Source organism: Emys orbicularis, chromosome 7, assembly GCF_028017835.1.
Source record: "Emys orbicularis isolate rEmyOrb1 chromosome 7, rEmyOrb1.hap1, whole genome shotgun sequence".
NCBI lineage: Eukaryota > Metazoa > Chordata > Testudines > Emydidae > Emys > Emys orbicularis.
Window position 1 is genome coordinate 85,503,602 of NC_088689.1, and position 23,339 is coordinate 85,526,940.

General features: G+C 47.9%; 1 protein-coding gene across 1 annotated transcript; it reads right to left on the minus strand.

The window, feature by feature from the left end:
• Positions 1-1,742: 1,742 nt before the first annotated feature.
• On the minus strand, positions 1,743-22,170 carry LOC135880884 (high mobility group protein HMGI-C-like). The gene is made up of 5 exons (XM_065407265.1): positions 22,078-22,170; positions 17,537-17,620; positions 15,776-15,823; positions 5,362-5,452; positions 1,743-1,828 (listed from the first exon to the last, which is right to left on the minus strand). Exons 1-5 carry the CDS (start codon positions 22,168-22,170, stop codon positions 1,743-1,745), a joined length of 402 nt encoding a protein of 133 aa, XP_065263337.1.
• Between the last annotated feature and the right edge of the window lie 1,169 nt (positions 22,171-23,339).

Sequence of the window (23,339 nt, forward strand, 5' to 3'; positions counted from 1 at the left end):
AGGTTTCTGCTGTTGCTTCCCTACATATATAGCCAATTATGTCCTATTAAATATTTTTTGAGTGTAAAAGCTGTCCAGTTTTATATCTTGTCCCATATAATTGAAATATCTACTCCGCCTATTTTATGAGGCAGGCATCTATTCCAATGGATGGAAAATATCAGTGGGTTTCCACTGGGTGGGACTGGATATTAAAAACACCCTGAACCCCAAGAATTAGATCAAATCTGGCACAGAAGCATGAGATCAACAGTCACTTGCAATAACCCAAAACTGATTAGCTATCATTATGTCCCAAGGCACTCCTGAAATTTGAGTGTATTAAGATATTTTCATATGCACAATTGCAACACCAGAGGATGCCACACGTTTAGTTTCTAAACAGGCAGACACAACAGTGGGTGACTGAATTTACAAGGTGGTTTTGGAGTTGGTAACACCAGTCATGAGGCTCAGTAAAGAAGCAACCCTTTTCTTGCAGACATGCCTGTTAAGAATCCAGGGGTCTTTACTCTGTGTTTATCTAGTACTCACTCAGGAAATATTCTCATTGACTTCACTGAGAGTTGTTCCTGGGTGTGGACTGGTTGTGGGGATATGGCCCCCCAAATAATCCCTGGACTGACACTAGCTAGGATAAAAAATAAGGTTCATCAACCCAAATGCTTCAGGGAGCAAGATTATCAACAGGGGAGGAAGACCTCCTCCCCCCCTCAGCAGTCCACCTTTTTCAAGTCTTACACTTTCCTCCAAGGTCTCTAGACTGCTGAAGCAAGGATAACTGACTAGATGAAGCACTGGCCCATGGCAGTACGGCAATTCCCATTGTTTTTTCTATTTGGGGAGAGTGGGAGAAAGAATTCTTCACTGCCCGAGAAAATGAGCAGCAACCTAATCCAGGAACTGGTCCCCAAGGACTTTCTCGCTGCTCTCCTGAAAATAGAAGTGTATGCCCCATTCCCCCTGATGGTGTTACTAGGTGAGCTCAAAAAGTGGCAGTGTGATTAGGTCACCTGCACTGTGTCTGCAGGTATTAAGTCAGCTTCCCTTCCCTGTGGGACTATGGCCATTCCTGACAGCACAAGTTACAAGTTGTAACGGCTTTTTAAGAGCTTAATGTAACCCTAATTCCTTGCAAAGGTCTAATACAAACCAGGTGAGGGAATCCCCTTCACAGGGAGGCTGCTGTTTTTCTGTGGCTCCGGAGCCACATGCGGCTCTTCAGAAGTTAATATGCGGCTCCTTGTATAGGCACCAACTCCAGGGCTGGAGCTACAGGCGCCAACTTTCCAATATGCCAGGGTGTGCTCACTGCTCAACCCCTGGCTCTGCCCCTCCCCTGAGCCTGCTATGCCCTCGCTCCTCCCCCCCAGAGCCTCCTGCATGCCACGAAACAGCTGATTGGGAGGGAGGGGGAGGTGCTGATTGGTGGGGCTGCCGGTGGGCGGGAGGCGCTGGGAGTGGGGGGCAGGGAGCTGATGATGTATTACTGTGACTCTTTGGCAATTTCCATTGGTAAATTCTGGCTCCTTCTCAGGCTCAGGTTGACCACCCCTGCAATACAGCTTTCTGGCTGTCATGCCTGAGATTGCTGTCTGGGGTGAGCAGGAGGGCAGCAGGGGCTCTGGCTTTGCCAAAGTTATGGTGGGGGGAGAATTTTAAGTGTGAAATTAAGATTGGTTGGTTGGTTGGTTTGTTTTCCTAATCCTTGTGGCTTCAGTACGACATCAGCAGGCAAGGTGCTACTGTGGTGCAGCTGGGGTGGTGCTCAGAGATCTCCTGAGGCCTGTAGTCCTGCCCGTCCTATGAGAATCTTTTCCAGGAGCGCCTAAAGGGAGATAGCATGAGAAAGGGGGGTTAGAGCTCTGGAGTCCCACACACCTCCCCGTTACAGCGACAGCACTAGGTTAAAGAATTCCGAGCACCATGTGTGATGGGGTGAACCTTGAGCATCATGCAGCCTTGAGGCGCTCCTTCCAAATCCCCAAGGCACAAAGACCTGAACTACAGTAGTTAGGTGCACCTGGGCAGCAATGCTCAGGGGTGGTTTCAGTGGCCTGTGCCAGGCTTTCACTGGAGGGACATCAGGAGAGATTGGAAGGACTGGGAGGGTGTAGGGGGAGTATGGAGTGGGAGTCACACAGCTGTTTGAGGTTGCTGAGGAGGAGGGGAGGAAGGAAAGGGGGAGTCAGAAAGTGAATGGAGGATTGTGAGGCGGTGGGTTGAGGGGAACTCAAAAAGGGCTCGATCCCCGGATCAGTGAAGTCAATGGCAGCACGCTTAGTGACTGCAGTGGATAGTGGATCAGAACCAGAGTCCACATAAACATCTGAACCTTGCAGTGATTACTTGAATGTGTGCTCAGAAAGGTCAGAGGTTATGGGCTGGATGCAGGAGTCCCTGGGTGAAGTTTTCCATCTGGTGTTATCTGGTCTGACCTCCTGCATGATTAGGGAGCTCCCCCGATCTGCACCTGGCTCCCTGCTTCAGGGAAAGCTGGGATGACTATTGGGCTTGGTCCTGGGAAAGGAGTGGCCCAACAGTTTGCCAGTGGGCTGAACTCTCATACCATCAGCCAGACTGAAGGGAGGAGGCGAACGGTGGGAGACGGGCAAGGAGGAAACAAAATACAAATTTCCCTCCTGCTTCTGGCAGGTCCTGGCAGCACTGATTGCAGAGTTGGGGGTTTCTCTTGCTCCCCTATGTTTCACTAGAAAGGATGATTTATTATTGAAATAAAAAAATAAAACAGGCCAAGGCTTCCTCTGTGGTTTTGGGGAAGTAGGTGATGTCAGGCTCATTAATCATGCATTGGCAGCAGCACTCTGTCATGAGGGGTGTGGCAGGAACACCCAGCCTGGGCAACTAGCGAAACTTCAGTGGTTGAGCTGCAGTTGGTGTCATCACAAGAAATAGGCAACTGAAAATTAATGAAATCTACGCAAAGCAAAATCTATGAGCTGTTAGGAAACCCCAGAATCAGCACCCTGGGAATATCACAGAAAGAAGGGGTTCAGGCTGCACAGGCCCAGGAAACAAATAGCTATTTCTGGAACAGTTCTCCCAACTCTTCGCCATTGCCTCGTCCACAGCACTTTTGCAGGAGCCCCTCCTCTCTGATTCTCCCCCTCCACTTCCCTCTCCCTCCTCCAAGCTCTCATTAAGGAGACCAGCAAGGAGTCAGGCCAGACCATATCCATTTGGATATTTCCAGGTTTGTTTTTTGAATTTGTGTTTTAATACAGTGATCACGATGCAAGGGACCATCAGCCTCAGTTAGAGCTGTGCATAGGGCAGTTCCTAGAAGGTGCAAGCATCCTGATACGTTCCTATCACAGCATCTCAGTCCCATCCTGCAAAAGCCCAATAAAGACAATAGACATCTAGGTGATTGTAATCTTTTCTGTGGCAAATCAGAGAGTGCAGAGCTGCGCTAGAGCTGTCACACTCTGTGTGGAGAGTGCAAATCCTGTCAGCAGCACAGCACCCAGTTTTTAAGTTAGTTGCAGGTGCGTGGAACTGGCTCACATTCAGAAACTAACAGTTTGGAAGCAGCTATCGCTGCATCACACTCCTGAATGAATCTGGAATCTATAAAGTCTCCAGCAAGGCAGAGCCGGTGACTCTTTTCCAATCACCAGCTTAAAGGTTCCACATACAAGACTGCATCCCAGATTCATTTTCAGGTTATTGTTTGAATTAAAATTGTTATGAATTACTCCCGAGAGGAGGAGTATTAGATTTCATACTATGTGTGCTTTTGTATTACCTTCCACACTTCACTCCAGGACACAGCAGCTTTCCTGTCTCCAGTGCTACAAATCTCTGCACCTCCAGGAAGTGAAATGCACACACTAGAAGAAAGCATCCCCATCTCTGTAGCAGAAAGTACAGAAGTAACTAGCTGGCTGTGTTACAGTACCACGTGCTACATTGCCATCTCACACTCACTGCAGCATCTGCTTATCCTAATGCATCTGTGCCTGCCTGTCTCTGTAACAGGAGGGAAATGTATTCCACATGCCACTGCCCTCAGTCCTGCTCAAACTGAAAGGAAGAGGAAAGTACCCACCTAGGCTGCGGTTTTGGGTGATGCTAACAGCTCTACGAAAAGCAGAAATAAGACAGAGAATTGGGCAGGAAGTGAGGTCATCACTTATAAGCCTGTGGCTGCACTGATGTCATCATGCAACTTAGTGGCAGGAAGTGATATGGGACCAGGAGTCAAAGAGGAAACCGAATCAAACAACTGAGGTTAGCAAACTTGGCATTCATCATGTGGCATCTCCAGGGACTTTCTAAGAAACCAAGATTGGGTTTGGCTCCTCGACGTCAGTTAGCTTGCTTTGCACTCCAGGTTAAACGACACCAACGGTAAAGGGATGAGGGTGCAGCTGTGCTGACCGCATGTCAGTGTTAATGACAACTTCTACCTCTTGCTGGTTCCCTTTCCCTACCCACTCAAGGGAAAGCATTAAAGGACCAGCTTCCTGCAAACTTCATTCTGCACAAGTCTTTGTGAGAGAAATGGGCTCAAGCTGCAAAGGTCAAATCTGGATTCAAACTTTTCCAAGGGTCTGGTGTATTCAGAACCAGGGTTTTAGCTGTTGCCCATCTCTAGTTTTTTATGACAATGGTATTACTTTTACCTAACACCATTCATCCTGGAGAATCTCAAAGCACTTTACAATCAGATATACACACTAAATGCTGTTGTCATTTCATCCACCACTAAAATGTTAGCATCTCTGGTGAAATCCCAGCAACCGTTTAACAGCACACAATACTAACCTAGAGTTTAGGACTGGAAGAGGAGAGGAATAGCGTACTGGAGGCAGCATGGAATTATCCAGAATGGAATTTATCCATGACAATAACAACTTCCACACTCTCCTGAAAAGAGCAGAGGAGCCTTCACTCCTATTTTTAAGGCCAGAAGGGACTTCATCTAGTCTGACTTCTTGCATAACACAGCCCAGAGAATTTTATCCAGTGATTCATGCATCAAGCCCATAATTTCTGGTTGATCTTAAGTACATCCAAAGTGGCCAGAACCTCAGTCTCATAACTTGTTGGAAAACCAGAAGTACAATGCTTCCTCTCTCTGCCTGTAACAGCATCCTGGAATATTCAGTACTGATACAGAGGGAAGTGTCATATACTGGTTTGCTAAGCCTACATGATGCAGTGTTCCTTGGAGGTCTCGCATTCAAGTACTGACACACCCAACACTGCTTAGTTTCTAAGATCCAGCAGAGTCCCAGCATTTGGTGTTATAGATGCTGGGATATATGCATGGTTTACTGTTAGGATGGTTGTATATTTTAACCCTGTGATAATTCTGTTTATCTAATCCCAAACCTCCTGTGGCAGGCGGTGAAATAGAATTCAGGTCACTGCTCTCTTGGAGATATCCTTCCTGGGTTTCTTTCTGCTGGATCAGTAGCTGAGGCTGTAAAGAGAAAAAAACCCACCAACAAACAACACAGAAATCATGTCAGAGAAGATAAAATACAAATCAACCCAATCAAACGAATTAGATCCGAACAAAAAAATCTTTAATTAGTGCCTTTTAAATGATTAGCTGTGCAGGAGTGAGGACAGGCCCATCTTCTCAGCCTGTGCCCGTGTTGGCTGTACGTGCGCATGTGCTCAATGTGTATTGTGTGTGGTGTCCGGATGTGTTCCTGTGGTGTATGCGTATGTGATGTGTGAGAGTGTGGAAATAGTTGTTGAAGGCGTTCAGTTATTATGATATTTGTGAGGGAGGCAGCCCCGCAGCCTGTGCAATGTTGGCTTAATGGGGAACACTCTCCCCTATGATGCAGGTGCACAAGACAGCAACCTGTCAATTTAACCAGGAAATCCCATAACCTGCCTATGGAATATCAGAAACAGAAATCGATTGCAGTCTATGAAACGAGAGGGTAGCCATTCAGCTCTACTCTCGTCTCATTTCTAGCCCATTTAACCCATTTGCAGATGGAAAATAAAGAGGATCTTATGTGCACTAGTGTGCTGGATATACAGAAAGTTTGATACTCATGTCAATTTGCCATAGGTCCTGAAACTATCAAGATAAACCCATTGGTCTACTATCCTCAGTGTGATATAAAAGCATCAAGGAGGAATAAAGGAGGGCATCACAATGGGACACAAGCCATTTGTCAGATTTCACCATCGATATGCATAGATTCCAAGTCCAGAAGGGACCATTGTGATCATCTAGTCCAGGGGTGGGCAAACTTTTTGGCTTGAGGGCCACATCTGGGTATGGACATTGTATGGCGGGCCATGAATGCTCATGAAATTGGGGGTTGGGATGTGGGAGGGGGTGAGGGCTCTGCCTGGGGGTGTAGGCTATGGGATGGGGCCAGAAATGAGGAGTTCAGGGTGCGGGAGAGGGCTCCGGGTTGGGGCGGGGGGTTGGGATGTGGGAGGGGGTGAGGGCTCTGGCTAGAGGTGCAGGCTCTAGGGTAGGGCCAACGATGAGGGTTTGGGATCCAGGAGGGGGCTGCAGGCTGGGGGTGGAACAGAGGGGTTCAGAGTACGGGAGGGGGCTCTAGGATGAGGCAGAGGATTGGAGTGTGGGAGGGGGTACGGGCTCTGGGCTGGGGGTGTGGGTTCCAGGGTGGGGCCAGAAATGAGGGGTCAGGGTGCAGAAGGGGGCTCTGGGCTGGGGCAGGGAGTTGGGGGTCAGGGGAGGGGGCTCTGGGCTGGGGCTGAGGAGTTTGGAGTGCAGGAGGGGGCTCCAGGATGGGGGAGGGGTTGGGGTCTGGGGTGGGGGGTGAGGGCTCCGGCTGGGAGTGCGGGCTCTGGGGTGGGGCTGGGGATGAGGGGTTTGGGGTACAGGAGGGTGCTCCGGGCTGGGATCAAGGGGTTCGGAGGGTGAGAGGGGGATCAGGGCTGGGGCAGGGGGTTGGGGCATGGGAGAGGTCAGAGGTGCAGGCTCTGGGCGGCATTTACAGGACGCAGCGGTATGTCTCCCCTCTGGCTCCTATGCAGAGGTGTGGCCAGGCAGCTCTGCGCGCTGTCCGGTCTGTGGGTGCCACCCCCGCAGCTCCCATTGACAGGGAACCATGGCCTGGTGGCAGAGCTGGTGCTTGCGGTGGGGGCAGTGTGCGGAGTCCCCTGGCTGCCCCTACGCGTAGGAGCCTGAGTGGGGACATGCTGCTGCTTCCGGGAGCTGCATGGAGCCACAGCACATGCAGAGTGGGGCAAGCCCCCAACCCCGCTCCCCGGCTGGAGCGCCGGAGCGGGGCAAGCCCTCGACCCTGCTCCCTGGCGGGAGCTCAAGAACTGGATTAAAAGGTCTGACGGGCTGGACGCAGCCTGCGGGCCGTACGTTGCCTACCCCTGATCTACTTTGACCTTCTGAACAACATAGGCCACAGAGCTCCCCCAAAATAATCCCTTTTGAACTAGAACATATCCTCTTTTTTTTTTAAAGGCATCCAATCTTGATTTTAAAATTGCCAGTGATGGAGAATCCATCATGACATTTGGCACATTGTTCCAATTACCCTCACTTAGAAATGTATACCTTACTTCTAGCTTCTATTTCCACCATTGGATTATGTTATACCTTTGCTTGCTAGATTATAGAGCCCATTATCAAATATTTGTTCCCCATGTAGGTACATATAGAGTGATCAAGTCACCCCGTAACATTCTCTTATGAATTGGTTGACTTGCACCTGTGCTCTAGTTTCCTCCTTTGCTGGTTCTTCTGTGCACCATGGTACTCTAACTACTAAGGATGCTTCATGGAAAGAGGGCTCCTAGATACCACTATGTCAGGGGCTTAGGTCCAAACATCAGGCTAACTCCAGCTCCTGGAGTCCTATTAGCGTTTTACAGGTGTATGTTAAACACCAAAAGGCGTCGTGTTTTACCCATCTGGGCTGTAATTTAATCCGTTTTCATAAACTAAGGAAGATTTGGGCCAGAACAGTACGTGGAAAGGTGACCTCCAAGGAAGAAACAGGAGATGCAGGAAGTAGTATTGGTGGCTCAGTAAGGATTTCTGTCAATACTAAGCCAGTGGCCCCGTCTGGCACCAGGGAGAGCTGCGCTGCAGGATAAGATGTAAAATTGAGGTCCTGGCCAATTGTGGTCATTAAACATCCCATGGCATTTTTTTCAAGAGCAGTGGTGTAAGCCACAAATTCCATCTTGGGAAATTATATTTTACCTCCCTGGATTGCCCTTGTAGTTTCATATGCATAAAATGTCTTTCATTTTCTCCTCTCCTAAAACTCTTGTGTAATGTTGCTGTGTTCTGTTAAATACCTGCTCTATTCCACCCAACCTCATCCTAGGCATTGAATGAGACAGGGGTCCTGTAGAAAAAAAGAGTATGGGATCATATAATTAAAGACTGTATCATAATGCATCAGCACAAAGGAACGAAATTATAGTTGCACAGGCATCCTTAATGCTGGCATTCCTAATTTTTGAGTGTTTGACTTTGCAGCTTTAATGTTCTTATAACTAGAGCTGGTTAAAATCAGAATTTCTGTCCTATGGAAATGGCGATACTGTGAAATTTGGTTTTGGCCTGAATTGGGATGGAAAGGTGAAATATCAATATTTTTCACAGAACAATAAGTGCAAAAAAACAAAAAAAGGTTGATTCAAAACCTTTCATTTCAACATTGCTGAATCAAACTCTTTCATTTTGGTTTGTTGAGCCCATTGAAATGTTTTGTTTGAGGCTGGTTCAACATTAATCTGTGCCTGCATAAGCCGCTATGGTGTCTCATAGAAGTTTCAATTCAAGGTCCCCCTATTCTCCCCTGTGGGCTGGCGCTCCCTGGTTGGACCACATCTTCATGATGCAGATACATTGTTATGTTAACTCCCATGATGCATCACATGATTTCAACCAGAGAGGAGACCATGGTGCATAATGGGAGATGCAGTCTAGTCAGGGAGTCTGGCCCATAGAGAAGAACACGGGCAGGAAGCACCTGAACTACCATCTCCCATGAGGCACTGCATTAGCTCAGGTAGACACAGACTAATGTCAAACTGCTCTGAAACAAAACTTTTTGATTCAATTTGATATGAAAATGTTCTGATTTAGGTCAACCCAACCCAAAATGATCTACTTTGTTTAGATTTTTCTGATGGGAAATAAAAAAAATTTCCTGTGGGAAAAATTTTAATGTTATGAAAACTGCAATTTCCAATGAAAAAACATTGATGGAAAATTCCCAACCAGCTCTACTTTTTAATGTAGTTTTTTGGGATGTAATATATAAAAATGTGACAGGATGTTTTAGCTGTGAAAGGACAGTGTAAGGTTATGCCACATAGGACAATTCTTATTTTACTTGGTTTTGTGTTCAAGAACCCTCGGTAATTGTATTTGGATACTCACTGCCTTTTCATGCCTTTTCTGTCTGTCTGAGGTAGTTAGTTATATGGTCCTCATTAACATAGTATCTTAGTGTCTCACAATCTTTAATATATTTATCCTCATAACACCCCTGGAAGGCAGGTCAGGGCTGTTATCCCCATTGCATAGATAGGGAAACTGAGGCACAGAGAGACAGACTGACTTACCCAAAGTCATACAGGAAGTTTGTGGCAGAGCAGAGAAATCAAGCCCCAGACTAGTACCCTAACTGCTGGACAATACTTCCTCTGCTGGAACAGCCTTTTCTGCCTAGCTCAATTATTTCATCTTTGGAGAATCTCTTAGTCGTTCTCTCTCAGTTCTTCCTACTCCTCCTCACCTCACTTCCTCTTTAGAGCCCCAGGGAGGTATCCACATGCCTTTAAACTCATGCTTGGCTGCTCCCCCCCTCCACACATTGCATTTCAAATGCCACCTGGGGTGATCCTGGTCTCTACCCATGTCAGGCACACTGAACAGTTGCGAAGTGGGCTGAAAGTCATGGCTGAGCCAGTCTCCTTCCTACATGTTAGTGTCAGTTTAACCACAGGGCAGACTGTGCCAGCAGGTGTTTGACAGCTGGTTAGTGCTCTGAATCTAGCACAATATTTCTCTCCCCCCCCCACCCCCAGTCATGCTCTTTAGGGAGCCTCAGCTTTCTGTATATTTACTTGCTTAGATTTCTGCAGCTCTATAATAATAGTGCACCCAACCTAGGCTTTCCAACTGCTACTAAACTCATTGTTCAGATAAACAGAGGCATCACTGCCACGATGACAATGTTTCATGCACTCATCCCAACAGAGACCCCACCAGAGCTCCACTCACACAAGTATCCGGCCTCACCCATCTCTTTACTGGCCTGGGAGAAAAGATGGGTCTTGCGGTAATAACTAGAGATGAACAAACTCAGATTATTACAGACCATTGGGTAAATTTATCAGGAGTATAAACCAACCACCACTGCCAACTCTCATCAAGGATTGGCAGCTTCTTCCTTTGCATACACCTACTGTAGCTTGATGGTAACACAATTCACTGGCATAGGACACCTTTGTCTATCCCCCTTGACTGAGACGGGTGACTGAGACCCCTTTTGCCCCCTATACCTCTTAGAAGTTCAAGTTTGCTGCCTCCAAGGCCAGACTGCTTGGAACACCCATATGACAGCAGATCTCCTTAAAACTACAAGTGGTGAGAATAAAAACAGAGAAAATGGAATTTAAGCAAAAGAAGTGTTTTGCTTAACAACCCTCAATTTACACTTCTCATAAGCTGAACTAGCTGCTGCTTTCTCAGCTCAGTTACAGAGAAGAAAAGGCACTCCCATGTGTTTGAAGAGCAATTATCTTCTCTGGCCTCCCCTGTCATGCTGGACCCAGAAAGAGAATTTCCACCACCCTGTTTATCAAGTACCCTGAGGTCATCTTCTCTCCTCCCCCACCTCAAACCATTTTTTTTCTGCCAACCTCCCCAGCCAGGTTAACCCTCAGGGGAATCTCTCTCTTCCCAAGCTTCAAGTTCAGCAGCTCACAGATCATTCTGAAATTCCTACCTGACCGTGTTTGTACAGCACCTAGCAAAAGGGGAACCAGGTCCATGACTAGGACTCTTAAGCACTACAGTGATCACCTCCCACCCGCCCCCCAGACCTTTCATCTGTCCCAGAAGGACTGTGGATGTACTCCTCAGCTAATCTGCTTGCCATGTACAGCGTTTTGGGATTCCGATCCATGAGTCACACTTTCAACTCCTGAGCGCACAGCATATAAAACTGTCCCATTCCCATCAGCCCAAAGGCCTCTTCTGTTGTGAAGTCTCCTCCAAGCTGAGTAGCAACTTCGGAATAACCCTTAATACACTGCTTCCAAGCTCCCTGAAATTTCTTTCTGTATGAGTCACAGGTCTCTTCAAATTTCTGCAGCAAAGTGATTTTAAACTCGTCATTCAAACACTCTTCACTGGCCACTGAGATCATGCTGTTAATATTAACCATTCGGTAAGGGAGCTAGAAGCTGCATCTTATCCACAGCAGCTACCCAGTTCCGTGTGCGCCTCCATTCACAAGCCTTTAGAAAACATAGATGGTACCACCTTCTTTATGTATAGGACACAGTTCAAGAGCTACATTGCCTGTGGAATTAGATGGGTGATTTCTATCTCCACTTACCCAATAGCTTAGCCTCTGTCTGTGCAACCACTCAGTGCCCACTTCATGATAATGCTGTCTGGCATGCTCTCCCTTCTTATGTTGGCATTTTAATTCCTACTCAACACATTATCTTTCCTGCAGCTGCAGTCTCTTTGTCTCCAGCTGGTGTTTCTTCCACTCCCAGACCCATTTGCCCTGGGCACTCTGCCCAGGCGATGCTCTGCGGTTCTTCCTGTCACTGCAGACATTCCATTCATCCTCCAAGCTCCCCACTGAGGTCTCATCCTCCACCTTGGATTCTCCAGCTTTTCCTGGTCTGCTGTGGCCCTGGTCTCCCTCAACTTCCTCAGGCCCTGACCTGGCTCCTGGCACTGGCTGTGCCTGGTTCCTCCCTTGTGAGGTTTCTCCATTCTCTGCAGTTCTTGGGCTCCCATTTGGCTGCATGTGACCATGCTGGTCATGATCCCATGAATACAACACTTGTTTTTGTTGATTGTTGAAGTTGCTAAAGTAGTTTTCTTTCCCCACACAGCTCTATTGCTACTCCTCCTTTAACATCTCATAGCTCACCTCCTCCTTCTGCCTTTTCTTAATCTTAACCAAAAAGAAAATAAGTATAGAACCGATTTTCTCTTTTTCCTCCTCTATAATTCTTGTTTTTCTAACGGTTGCTTCTTATGAGTTTTCACCACAGCCAGACCCAATATGCTGCTAGCACTGCAAACCAAACACCACCACCAACTCCCATCTCCTAGGACGGTCCTTCAGCCACACCCCTTGTGTTTGCCTGCCATAGCCTGATGGCCACACAACTCACTGGGATAGGACACCTTTGTCCATGGCCCTTGACCAAGACTGGGAGGAGAGCATAAGCTCCAGAACTCCTTTCGCCTTCTGTACTCTCCTTAGAGATTGTTCCCTTCAGGGCCGGACTGCTTAAAAACCCCACGCAACAGTGGATTTCCTTAGAATTAGAGGCATTGAAAGTAAAAAGAGAGAAGATGGAATTAAAACAGAAGAGGTGTTTAGAGTATCGTCTCTGGATTTACACTTCTCACAAGCTGAAGTAGACGTGGCCTTTTCTCAGCTGGATGCCAGAGAAGAAAAGGCCATTTGATATGTAAATAGCATTTCTCTTCTCTGGCCTTCCCTGTGGGAGATTCAACCCTGAGCTGTGTCCAGAGGACATTCCCCCCTCATCAACTGTTTGCCAAGTGCTCGCTCCTCCTAGGAGTACTGTATTAGGGGATCTCACCTTGCAAACCCTCCAAGTCGTGGCACTTCCCCCATGGGAATTCTCTCCCTCCAAGCCTCAAGTGCAGCCCTTCATTGGTTGCTCTGAGAGAAGCCAATGAACCTATCTGGCTGATAGGTTTATCATGGGTCTATCCATTGTTCTGGGGATAGGTATCAGAGCATGACTTCAGTCTGGCTTGGGTGGAGTTTTTTAATCCTATCCTCCCCTCCATACTTATCTTCCTAGGTTATAAATATTGTGACAGACCCAGACCAGTGGGGTACAGGAGTCTGGTAGAGGGCAAATATACTGGTCACTGGATGAATAGTTTTCTGTTCCCTGAGTGACCAGAGCAGGGGCTGCACTAGAGTAATCAGAAACCTGCTAGAACCAGTTAAGGCAGGCAGGCTAATTAGGACACCTGGAGCCAATTAAGAAGAAGCTTCTAGAATCAATTAAGGCAGGCTAATCAGGGCACCTGGGTTTTAAAAAGGAGCTTACTTCAGTTTGTGGTGTGAGTGTGAGGAGCTGGGAGCAAGAAGTGCAAGGAGCTGAGAGGGTGTGCTGCTGGAGGACTGAGGAGCACAAGCGTTATCAGACACCAGGAGGAAGGTCCTGTGGTGAGAATAAGGAAGGTGTTTGGAGGAGGCCATGGGGAAGTAGCCCAGGGAGTTGTAGCTGTCATGCAGCTGTTACAGGAGGCACTATAGACAGCTGCAGTCCACAGGGCCCTGGGCTGGAACCCGGAATAGAGGGCGGGCCCGGGTTCCCCCCAAACCTCCCAATTGACCTGGACTGTGGGTTCTTCCAGAGGGGAAGGTCTCTGGGCTGTTCCCCAACCCACATGGTGAATCTCTGCGGCAAGAAAATCCGCCAATAAGCGCAGGACCCACCAAGATAGAGGAGGAACTTTGTCACAATATATATTATTGATGAATCAGATCATCTGTCACAGGAAGGATCTCAACTTGGACCAGTCTGGTCAAAGCCATCAGAAGGCTTGGGAGTGGGAAGCTTGCAGAACTGATTTAATGCGGCATTAGTTTCTGACACAAGTTCCCACTGATGCCTGTGGGTTCCCTGAGCCCCATCTCCCACAGCCTTCTTTCTTAAGGGAGGAATTCCATGGGCATCATCTTCTGAGTTCATAGATTTTTAAGGCCGGAAGGATGCACTGTGATCATATAGTCCAGTGGTCTCCAAACTTTTTACGCCCAAGATCACGTTTTCAATTTAAGGGCAACCCAGGATCTACTCCGCCCCTTCCCTGAGGCCCCACCCCTTCTCCAAAGCCCCACCCCACTCACTCCATCCCCTTCCTCTCCATCACTTGATCTCCCCCACCCTCACTTTCACCGGGCTGGGGTAGAGATTTGGGGTTTGGGAGGGGGTGCACACTCTGGGCTGGGGCCTAGGGGTTTGCAGTGTGGGAGAGGGCTCTGGGCTGAACCTGGAGCAGGGGGTTGGGGTACAGGAGGGGATGAGAAGTGCAAGCTCTGGGAGGGAATTTGGGTGCAGGAGGGGGCTCTGGGCTGGGGCAGAGTGTTGAGGTGCAGGAGAGGATACAGACTGCTGGCTCTGGGAGGGGGGGTCAGGGCTGGGGCAGGGGGTTGAGATGTAGGAAGGGGTATGGGGTGCTGGATCTGGGAGGGGGGTCAGGGATGGGGCAGAGTGTTGGGGTGCAGGAGGGGGTTTGGGGTGCTGGCTCTGGGAGGGGGCTCAGGGTTGGGGTGCGGCCTCCTGCTGGGCAGCACTTACCTCTGGTGACTCCCGGTCGGTGGCGGGTGCAGCAAGGCTAGGGCAGGCTCCCTGCCTACCCCGGCCCCACACTGCTCCTGGAAGGGGCCAACATGCCCCTGGGGTGGGGTGGGGGGCGGGGAGCATGTGGCTCAGAGCACTGCCCCTCTCTGCAAGAACCACCCCTGCAGCTCTCATTGGCCACAGCTCCCTGTTCATGGCCAATGGGAGCTGCAGGGCCGGTGCTTGCAGGCAGGTGCAGCATGCGGAGGGAGACTTCTGCCTCACCACCCCCAGGGCCGTGGGGCGCGCTGGCTGCTTCTGGGAGCAGTGTGGGCCCAGGGCAGGCAGGGAGCCTGTCTTAGCGGCAGCCACACTGTGCTGCTCGAGATCGCGATTGACTGGGTGGTACTCTAGGATCGACCAGTTGATCATGATTGACCAGTTGGTGACCACTGATCTAGTCTGACCTCCTGCATAACAGATTACAGAATTTCACTCACAGATTCCGGCAACTAGCCCATATCTTGTGGTTGAGCTAGATCATTCTCTTTAGAAAGACACCTAATCTTTACTTAAAGACTTAAAGTGACAGAGAATCCACCATATTCCTTGGTAAATTGTTCCAACAGCTAATTACCCTCTCTGTTAAAAAGACACACCTTTGGGCTAGAAATAAGGCATCTAACTTCATCTTCCAGCCCTTGGATCTCTTTGTCTTTCTCTGCTAGATTAATGAGCCCTCTGCTGTCAGAGTTCTAGGTTTCTCACTCCAGTGACCTTCTCTTTTCCTTGAATTCTAAAATTCCCCTTTTGAAATGAACCTGAGATCTAGGAATCCCTCTTACTCCATCAGAATTCCCAAGGAAAGCACCGCTCTTGCTGAGAAGCTCAGGAATCTTTGCTTTTGAAGTGTTGGGAATAGGGAGTGGAAGAGAGTTGCTTCCTGAATTAAGTGTAACATATTGCCAGAGGTTCTTGGATAAGAGAGTGTTTTTGCAGAATGTTCAACCCTAGGGTGGGCGGGGAGGGAGGAAGGAGGAAGAATCTTGCTCTCCTATCTGGCCAGATCAGTGCTCAAGACCCAAAGAAGGTTGCATCCAGGCCTCCTAGGCTGAAAGAGCATCAGCACAGCTAATGCTCTTGAGAAGAGGAGCAAACCAGAAAGATGGGGGATCCTCTGGGCTTTGAGAGAAGGAACTCAAGGAGAGGGAACAAAAGAGGATTTTGATGTCATTGTACTTACCCACTTACGGGGTCTCCCTCTTGGTCTTTTCTCAGCTGAAGATTCTACCTTTAGTTAAAACAAAAGACATGATCTAGTCCTCTTTCATAACTTATTGCACTTGTGATCAACACACTAAAGCCATGTCCGCATTACAATGGCACAGCTACAACATTGTAGTGCCATGGTGTAGATGCTTCCTACAGCAATGGAAAGGGTTTTTCCATCACTGTAGGAACCCCACCTCCCCAAGTGATGGTAGTTGGGTCGACAGAAGCATTCTTCAATTGATCTAGCTGCATCTACACCATGCGTTAGATCAGCATGAGTACAGCACTTGGGTGTGTGTGTGAATTTTTCATAGTGACAGTGCTCAGATATGTGGATTTTTTAACACCCCATAACACTGTAGCTACGTTGCCCTAACTTTTAAGTGTAGGCCAGGCCTAAACTTGGTCGGGGTGGCTTCATTTTAAGGTCTTCCTATGTGACTGTGGATTATGATTAAGAGTATAACAACTAGGAGGAGGCGGCGGGGTCTTAGGAGGGAGAGGAGTAGGGAAAGAGTGGAGAGGCAGAGGAAGAAGGAGGTTGCTGTCCAGGCATCAGAGAGGACAAGCAGATGTGGATTAGGAGCAGGCAAACTAGGATTAAGACTAGGACACCTAGAAGGAGGAGCTCTATGGGAAGGAGGACTTGGGAGATGACTAAACAGATGAAGCAGAAGACAAAGACAGCCTAGAGGAGGATATCAACCAGGCAGAATTGGAGGATGTCAGAGGAAGAGTAGGCAAATTAGGATGAAAACAAAAACAACTAGGAGGAGGAGGAACCAGGAGGTGGAGATTTAGGAGAAGTACTGGGCAGAGGAAGCAGAGGTAGTGGACTGAGGAAAGGAGGAACATGATTAGGAAGCAGAGTGCGCCAGATGGGGACTATGTGATGATGGTGGAGGAGAAGCACTAGGAGGAGGAAAGACACAGTAGAAGAGGAGGAGAAGGATGAGGTGGAGGACCAACCACTAGGAGGAGTAGGGTGAGGAGGAGGAGAACTATGACTAGGAGGACAATTAGGATGAGGAGGAACATGATGCTGAGGCTGACGATGACTAGGATGATGGGCAGGACAAAGAAGAGAAGGAGGCAGCCCTTTAGGTGCCAGTGTGAAAAGACTTAGGATGACTACAAAGAGGACTAGGCAGGGCTGATAATGAGGGAGAAGAATGAAGGCGACTAGGCAGCAGCAGATGATTGTCCTCTATCAGTGGTGGCAGACAGAGGACAGAGGGTGATGATCAGGAGCGGCGCCAGGGTTTTTGCTGACCTAGGCGGCAGCACTCCTCCTCAGAGCATTCGGCGGCGGGGGTCCTTCCGCTCCGCGTCTTCGGGGCGCTTCGGCGGCGGGTCCCGGAGCGAGTGAAGGACCCGCTGCCGAAGCGCCCCGAAGACGCGGAGCGGAAGGACCCCCGCCACTAAATTGCCGCCGAGGATGGCAAAATGCCGCCCCCCAAATCCTGCCGCCCTAAGCGACCGCCTAGGGTCGCCTAGTGGAAGCGCTGGCCCTGGTGATGATTTAATGGTAACAGTGGGAGAGGAGTGTAAAGTTTGTCAGAGCTTAAAGACTTAAACAAAAATTAAAAAGGAGACGACACAAACTGCCTGTCTTTTAATGAGAGAGGGCCTCTCTCGTGCTCCCCCAGCAAAAGCCTGGAGGAGAGGAGGGTTTGCTTGCCAGTGAGCTCGGCATCCTCCCATAAGCTGAGCATGTGCCATGGTCTCTTACCGTCTGCCCACTGCTGGCACTCAGTTTTTTGCTTCCTTTTGGCCTTCCTCGTGGTTTCTTTAGGGGCAAAGGTCCCAGAAGCTCCTGCTTGGACAAAAAGAGGGTAACTGTTACTCTGACACTCCGAACACCTAGCAATCAAATGATAACTTCCAAGTATGTAGCCCAGTGTATTTTTTTGCTGTGGCCTGTGGACCAAGAGTGGCACCCAACACACTTGCTAGTCACATGGCACTGGCTCTGCTCCTTGTTTCTGGTGGCTAAACTGCATTAGAAGACAGCTAAAGTACATTTGCAGAACATACAATATCCAGAGAGGAAGGAGGGTCCAGTGATGAGGGTGTTAGCCTAGGACCTGACCACAGGGGTTCAATTCCCTGCTCTACCACTGGCCTTGGGCAAGACACAGTCTCTCTGTGCCCCAGTTCCCCATCCTACCTCACATGGTGGTTGTGAGGCGCTCCAATACTACAGCAATGGGAGTCGGAGACATTCCCTCTACCCCAATATAATGCGACCCGCTATAACACAAATTCGGATATAACGCAGTAAAGCAGTGCTCCGGGGGGGCGGGGCTGTGCACTCCGGTGGATCAAAGCAAGTTTGATATAACGCGGTTTCACCTATAACGCAGTAAGATTTTTTTGGCTCCTGAGGACAGCGTTATATCGGGGTAGAGGTGTACATACTTTCCTGTGCTAATAATTGCTAAAGGGATGTTATGCCCCTGGGAATAGGAGGTGTCTATTGTGGCCCCCCTGTGAAAACATGATAGAACTCCTGATGTAACCCCTAAAGATTCCTAGGAAAGTATACAGATTATACCAGCTGCAAGGGATCGCACGTTCTAGAGCCAAAATGCAGCCGCTGCTGGGTATGGAACACAGCAGCACTACAGAACAGTGCAGGACAGCAAGCAAAGAACACCTGTTCCAATTTAATCCGCCGAGGGAGTTCAGGAAGTAATTACCTGAACTGGAATTTTGCCAACACACCAGGGTTAACACATCAACTCTTGCTGAAAGTACCAAAGGACCACAAGTGGTTAGGAAGCCCTTGATTTTATGTCACCTCTGAAAGACAGCACATGTAAGCAGCACAGTGCCACCTATTCAGTGCTGACTCAGAAGGAATCTTGCTTTCACTGGATCAGTACCCACAGGAGAATAAAGCTTTATAGAAGCATAGAAAAGGAAGAAAAAGTATTTGGTGGCATAAAGCAAACCTATATGAATTGGCACATGCACATTGGCTCACATTCTGTGGGTTCCTTATTTAAACTCTGATGGAAAAAAGTAAAAACAAGCAGAGTTCTTTGTTTTAAGTTTGTAAATGAGGAGAGTGAGAGATGTTATGTTGAAAGCCCTGGAGGCAGAAGTCCTCTGTTTATCCATAGGACAGAAGCTGTACAAGCTCTCTCTTCCCCTCCCTACTAACATGCCTTGGTCCTGCCCTGAAAGGCTGACCTCTATGGAGAGAAACCAGTTCAGCTATGTGATGCATGATGATGTTATGGTCCACTAAGAAGTGGATTTAGGCCTCAGACTCATTTCACACAAGCTACCAAACAGCCGCTAGGTGCTACTGGCTTTCCATCACTCCTGACCTGATCTCAGTTGGAACCGCCATGACCAAGAAATGAAAGGATCTATACATATCTCATTCTGAGTCTTCTAGGAGCCACCCGCCTACAGAGATAGCTATAGGGAATTCACAATGTGTCAGCTCAGTCATCAATTTAAAACAATCCTTTTCAATAATTTCATTGTTTGTGTATGTGAAACTGAAGTCCTGCCCCTGTGGCCTGACTCACTAACATCTCTCTCCAGAATTCACCCTGTGTATGAAATTTACAAAAATATCAGATGTTTGCCTTTCTTGGATTCCTAGTCTTAAAAAAAAAATGTCTCATTCATGCCTAAGTATAATATCAATTTGTATACAGGGCTCACAAATGAGGGATGATAAGTTTATCCAGCCACGACGAGGACTTTTTCTTTTAAAAGGGGAAAAAGGAAAATAAATACAAGAGCTATCAGGAAAGTGACCAATAGGAAAGTGACACAAATAAAGACAATGAAGATGATATCAGAAGGCACGGTTGATTACAGTTCCATGTTCTCAGTTGTCAATGTTCTGGAACCTTACTCACTATCTGAACATGTTGAGGGTCCTATTCTTAATTTGTGCACTCAAAGTGACTTTCAAATTCATAATGGTGCTGCACCAGATTTTACCTTTGATTTGTCCGTTATACCTGAGACAATCCTATTTTTGGAGGGTTGCATGGATTAATATTTCTCTATATCTGCTTCATCAGGGTTATTCTGAGAGCACACTATGAGCTTAGCAGAGTATACAGCTCGTGAGGTGGGGGCACAGGCTGCATATATGTAGACTTGGTAGAATTCTTTTTGTGTATGTAATTTTGATGGATATATCAATATTTATTTTTAAGCATTTTCATAGTTGTGGGAAATAATGGGGGGTCCAACCATAATTATTTAATGACCGTCAATGTTGAGATTCAAAAAGTTAAAGCTTTATAACTATTCAAACACAAATTGCATGGCAAACTATACCAAGTAAATATCCTTAAGTCAAACACTAATAAGTTCTCGAGCAACATTTTTCTTACTTTGCCTATCTGTAAATTTCAATGATCATTGATGGAAATATTTTTTCATTGATTTGTGTGCGTAGGGTGAAATCAACATTTACTGACATTTACCAATAAAAATCTAATCCTTCCAAGCCTACATATAGGCGTGTGCATAGACAGAAGGATGTCTTAGCATATGTGGGTGTCACAGACTCACAGGACTCATGCTGTCTCTCAGCTCCATACAGTTCCTGGGAGGAACCCCCTTCCGTGTGACAACCCTTCTCAGGGGTCCACTCTCTCTCTAGGGGCTTAAGCCGTAGGCCCCTCTGCCTCCTGGAACCGCACTTCTCTGAACCTTCAGCACGTCTGTCTCTCACTGTGTGCCCCCTCTGGGAGTCCACTCACTCTGGACCCCCAGGGCCTCCACCCCTGGAGGGAATGATGCAAACCTGATCTCTAGACTGGAGTGACTCTCAGCCAGCATAAAACAGAAGGGTTTATTGAGCATCTGAACCCAGCACAGGAAACTCTCTGGGCCCTTGGGCCTAGCAACCCAGCACAATACATCTAGGTCTCTTCTGCATCCAGGTGGGCTCTGGCTGCTCTCTCTCTCCCCAGTCCAGAAGCCCCCTCCTTGCAGCCAGTCATCCTATATCATCTCCTGCAACAGCTCCTCCCCTGTCCTTTGTCTTTGGTCCCAGGTAAACATGTCGCCTGGGCCCTCTCTTTCCGTCCTTTGTTCCCACTGGCTGGACCTAGCTGGTCAGGTCACCGGGGTCCTCTCTCCTCAGCCCTTTGTCCTCCCACTAGCCAGAACTGGCTGACTGCCAAGCTGGGGTGGGCCTCCTGGTCACCAGGTCACCAGTTGCTAGGATCCCCCATATCTAGGCAATTGTCTGGGGTCCTGGCTGTTAGGTGAGGTCACACCTGGTCCTCTGTAACAACAAACTCCCTCTCCCATCACCTCGTTAAACACATAGCACACAGAGAAACTAAGACCCACACAGTATTCATGCAAAACACTAAGAAAATCCTCCACTTCATCACAGTGGCTATGTCCGTGTGTTGCTTTGCACACATTTCATTACATGGAGGTGCATATGCTGATGCATATATTTATTAATTTATCTGCACTCTATCTATATATTGGTGCATATATAAACACAAATACATGTATTTGGTTTTGTAGGCATATGAACGTGAGTACATTGTGTATTTATATAGGACAAAATTTTGTTCATTCCAGCTGTGATGCATGGAATGAGGAGTGAAAGAGCATATATCCTCTTCCTCCCATACCCAAGTCACCCACAAAAGCAAAACAGTAGTAGAGCTTGGGGAATAACTGATTTTTCAGTTCAGTGGATGAACCAAAAAAATCCACCCTGAAATTTGTTTTGGGTCAAATAAATATTGTGTTCCATCTGAAACGAAACATATCATTTCATTTTCAAGTGTTTTTCACCCTTGTGTGTGTTTTTTTTAGTAAAGATAGCTGAATTTTGAAACAAAGTGTCAAAATATTTTGTGTAAACTCTTTTTAAAAACAAAACATTTCAATTTGTCTGGAAGTTCCTTCCCTTTTTCTGCCGCCAAAACGATTCACCATATTCAACCTGATTTGCAAATAATTTCAGTCGACCCCAATTTGCATTGTTCAGCGAATAAACTATTCACCAAAAAAATTGCACCCAGCTCTATTCCCCAGCACTCTTGAGTGCTAGAATAGGGCAGTGATTAACTCTCCTGATGAGGCTCCATGGCCCAGGTGGGCGTGGGCTGCCAATTTAGAGACATGGTTGAGACAACTAGGTACTTGCCATTGGTGGCAGATAACATGTAGTGTACCATGCTGTCCCTTTCTTGAGCAGCATGGTACTTATTAGTCTAACTACACAGCATTCTCCATTGTCTTCTTAAGGCCTTGGGCACTCACCTGTGGCTGCTTCTTTGGTCTTCCCCTCTTCCTCTTTGGTGGCTCAGGCAGAGGGGATGAGTCAGGGTCCATTTGCTTCTCATTGCTGCTCATGGTGCCCCTTGCCACGTCTTCCAGATGATGGCCTGACAGGCTATTTTTCCATGGGCAACTGATGCAATGGGAATGAAAATCGCACCTCCTTGCTCTTTTTCTCTTCTGTTGCAAGCAGACCCCGTCTCCACCTGCAGGGACTGAAGTGAAGATAGAGTCAGGCACAACAGCATGTCATCATGCTTGCTCATGAGGAGGTTCTGAGGACCCAGCTGCCTTCTAGAAGCACAAGAACATTTTGTGAGCAGTTATTTGTTCTCCCCACCCTCTACTCTGACATGAAAGCCTTGCGCTGCTATTTATTTTTAGGAGGTGAATGCGGTGCTGGTGTTAGCCCTTAAGGCAGAAGTTCTCTAATTATTCATGCAATGGGTATCATATGGACAGCGACAGCAGAGGGGTAGACTCAGCCCAGGGACTGTAGAACATTTAGCTCCTTTGGATGACAGGTGCTGTATCAGCGTTACTGTTTCCAGTAGGATGGGGTAGCCTTTGAAGGACACAGCAAGGATGTACAACCCACGGCCAGGTCTCTCTCTGGTGGGTTTTCATTTCAACACCTTATTTTGTTTGGCTCCTGTATAACTACTTTAGACAAACTAATATCGAGGGAAAGATGTCAAAATAGCAGAACTGTTTAATGTCTACTCCATCCCTTCCCATCTGCTCCTTCTCTCCCCAAGTCCCATTGAGAGCCCTCTGTGGTTGGAATCAGCTCTGGTCTTAGGACGTGTATGGTTCCAAGAAGTAACTCAGGCCATGAGCTGTTGAGAGAACGGGGGGGACCAGTTATTTTTCTTGCTCATGCTTGGTCTCCTCCAGTGCTGTTGCCAGAGAGAAGAAGGAAGTCAGACAGTGAAGCTCCTCACCCTCTGACCCCAGTGCTGGTGATGGGAGATTGGGTCAATGGACCTTCTCCCTGGGTTCTGTTGTCAGAAGAGGGTGGTGGAAGTGGAATAAATCCAGCCTTGAGTTGAGGCGGATAGGTGAAGCTCCCAGCAGTTACTTGTGCTGGTTATGTGTCAGACCATCCCTGGTGGAGGACTGAGCAGCCAGTGCCTGCCTGGTTCTCAGCACAGGTTCCAGTTTGCTGCTCTGCCTGGGAAGGACGCTTACTATACTTGCTATCTGACCTGTCAGATCTCTGCTCTTCATTTCTTACTGCACTG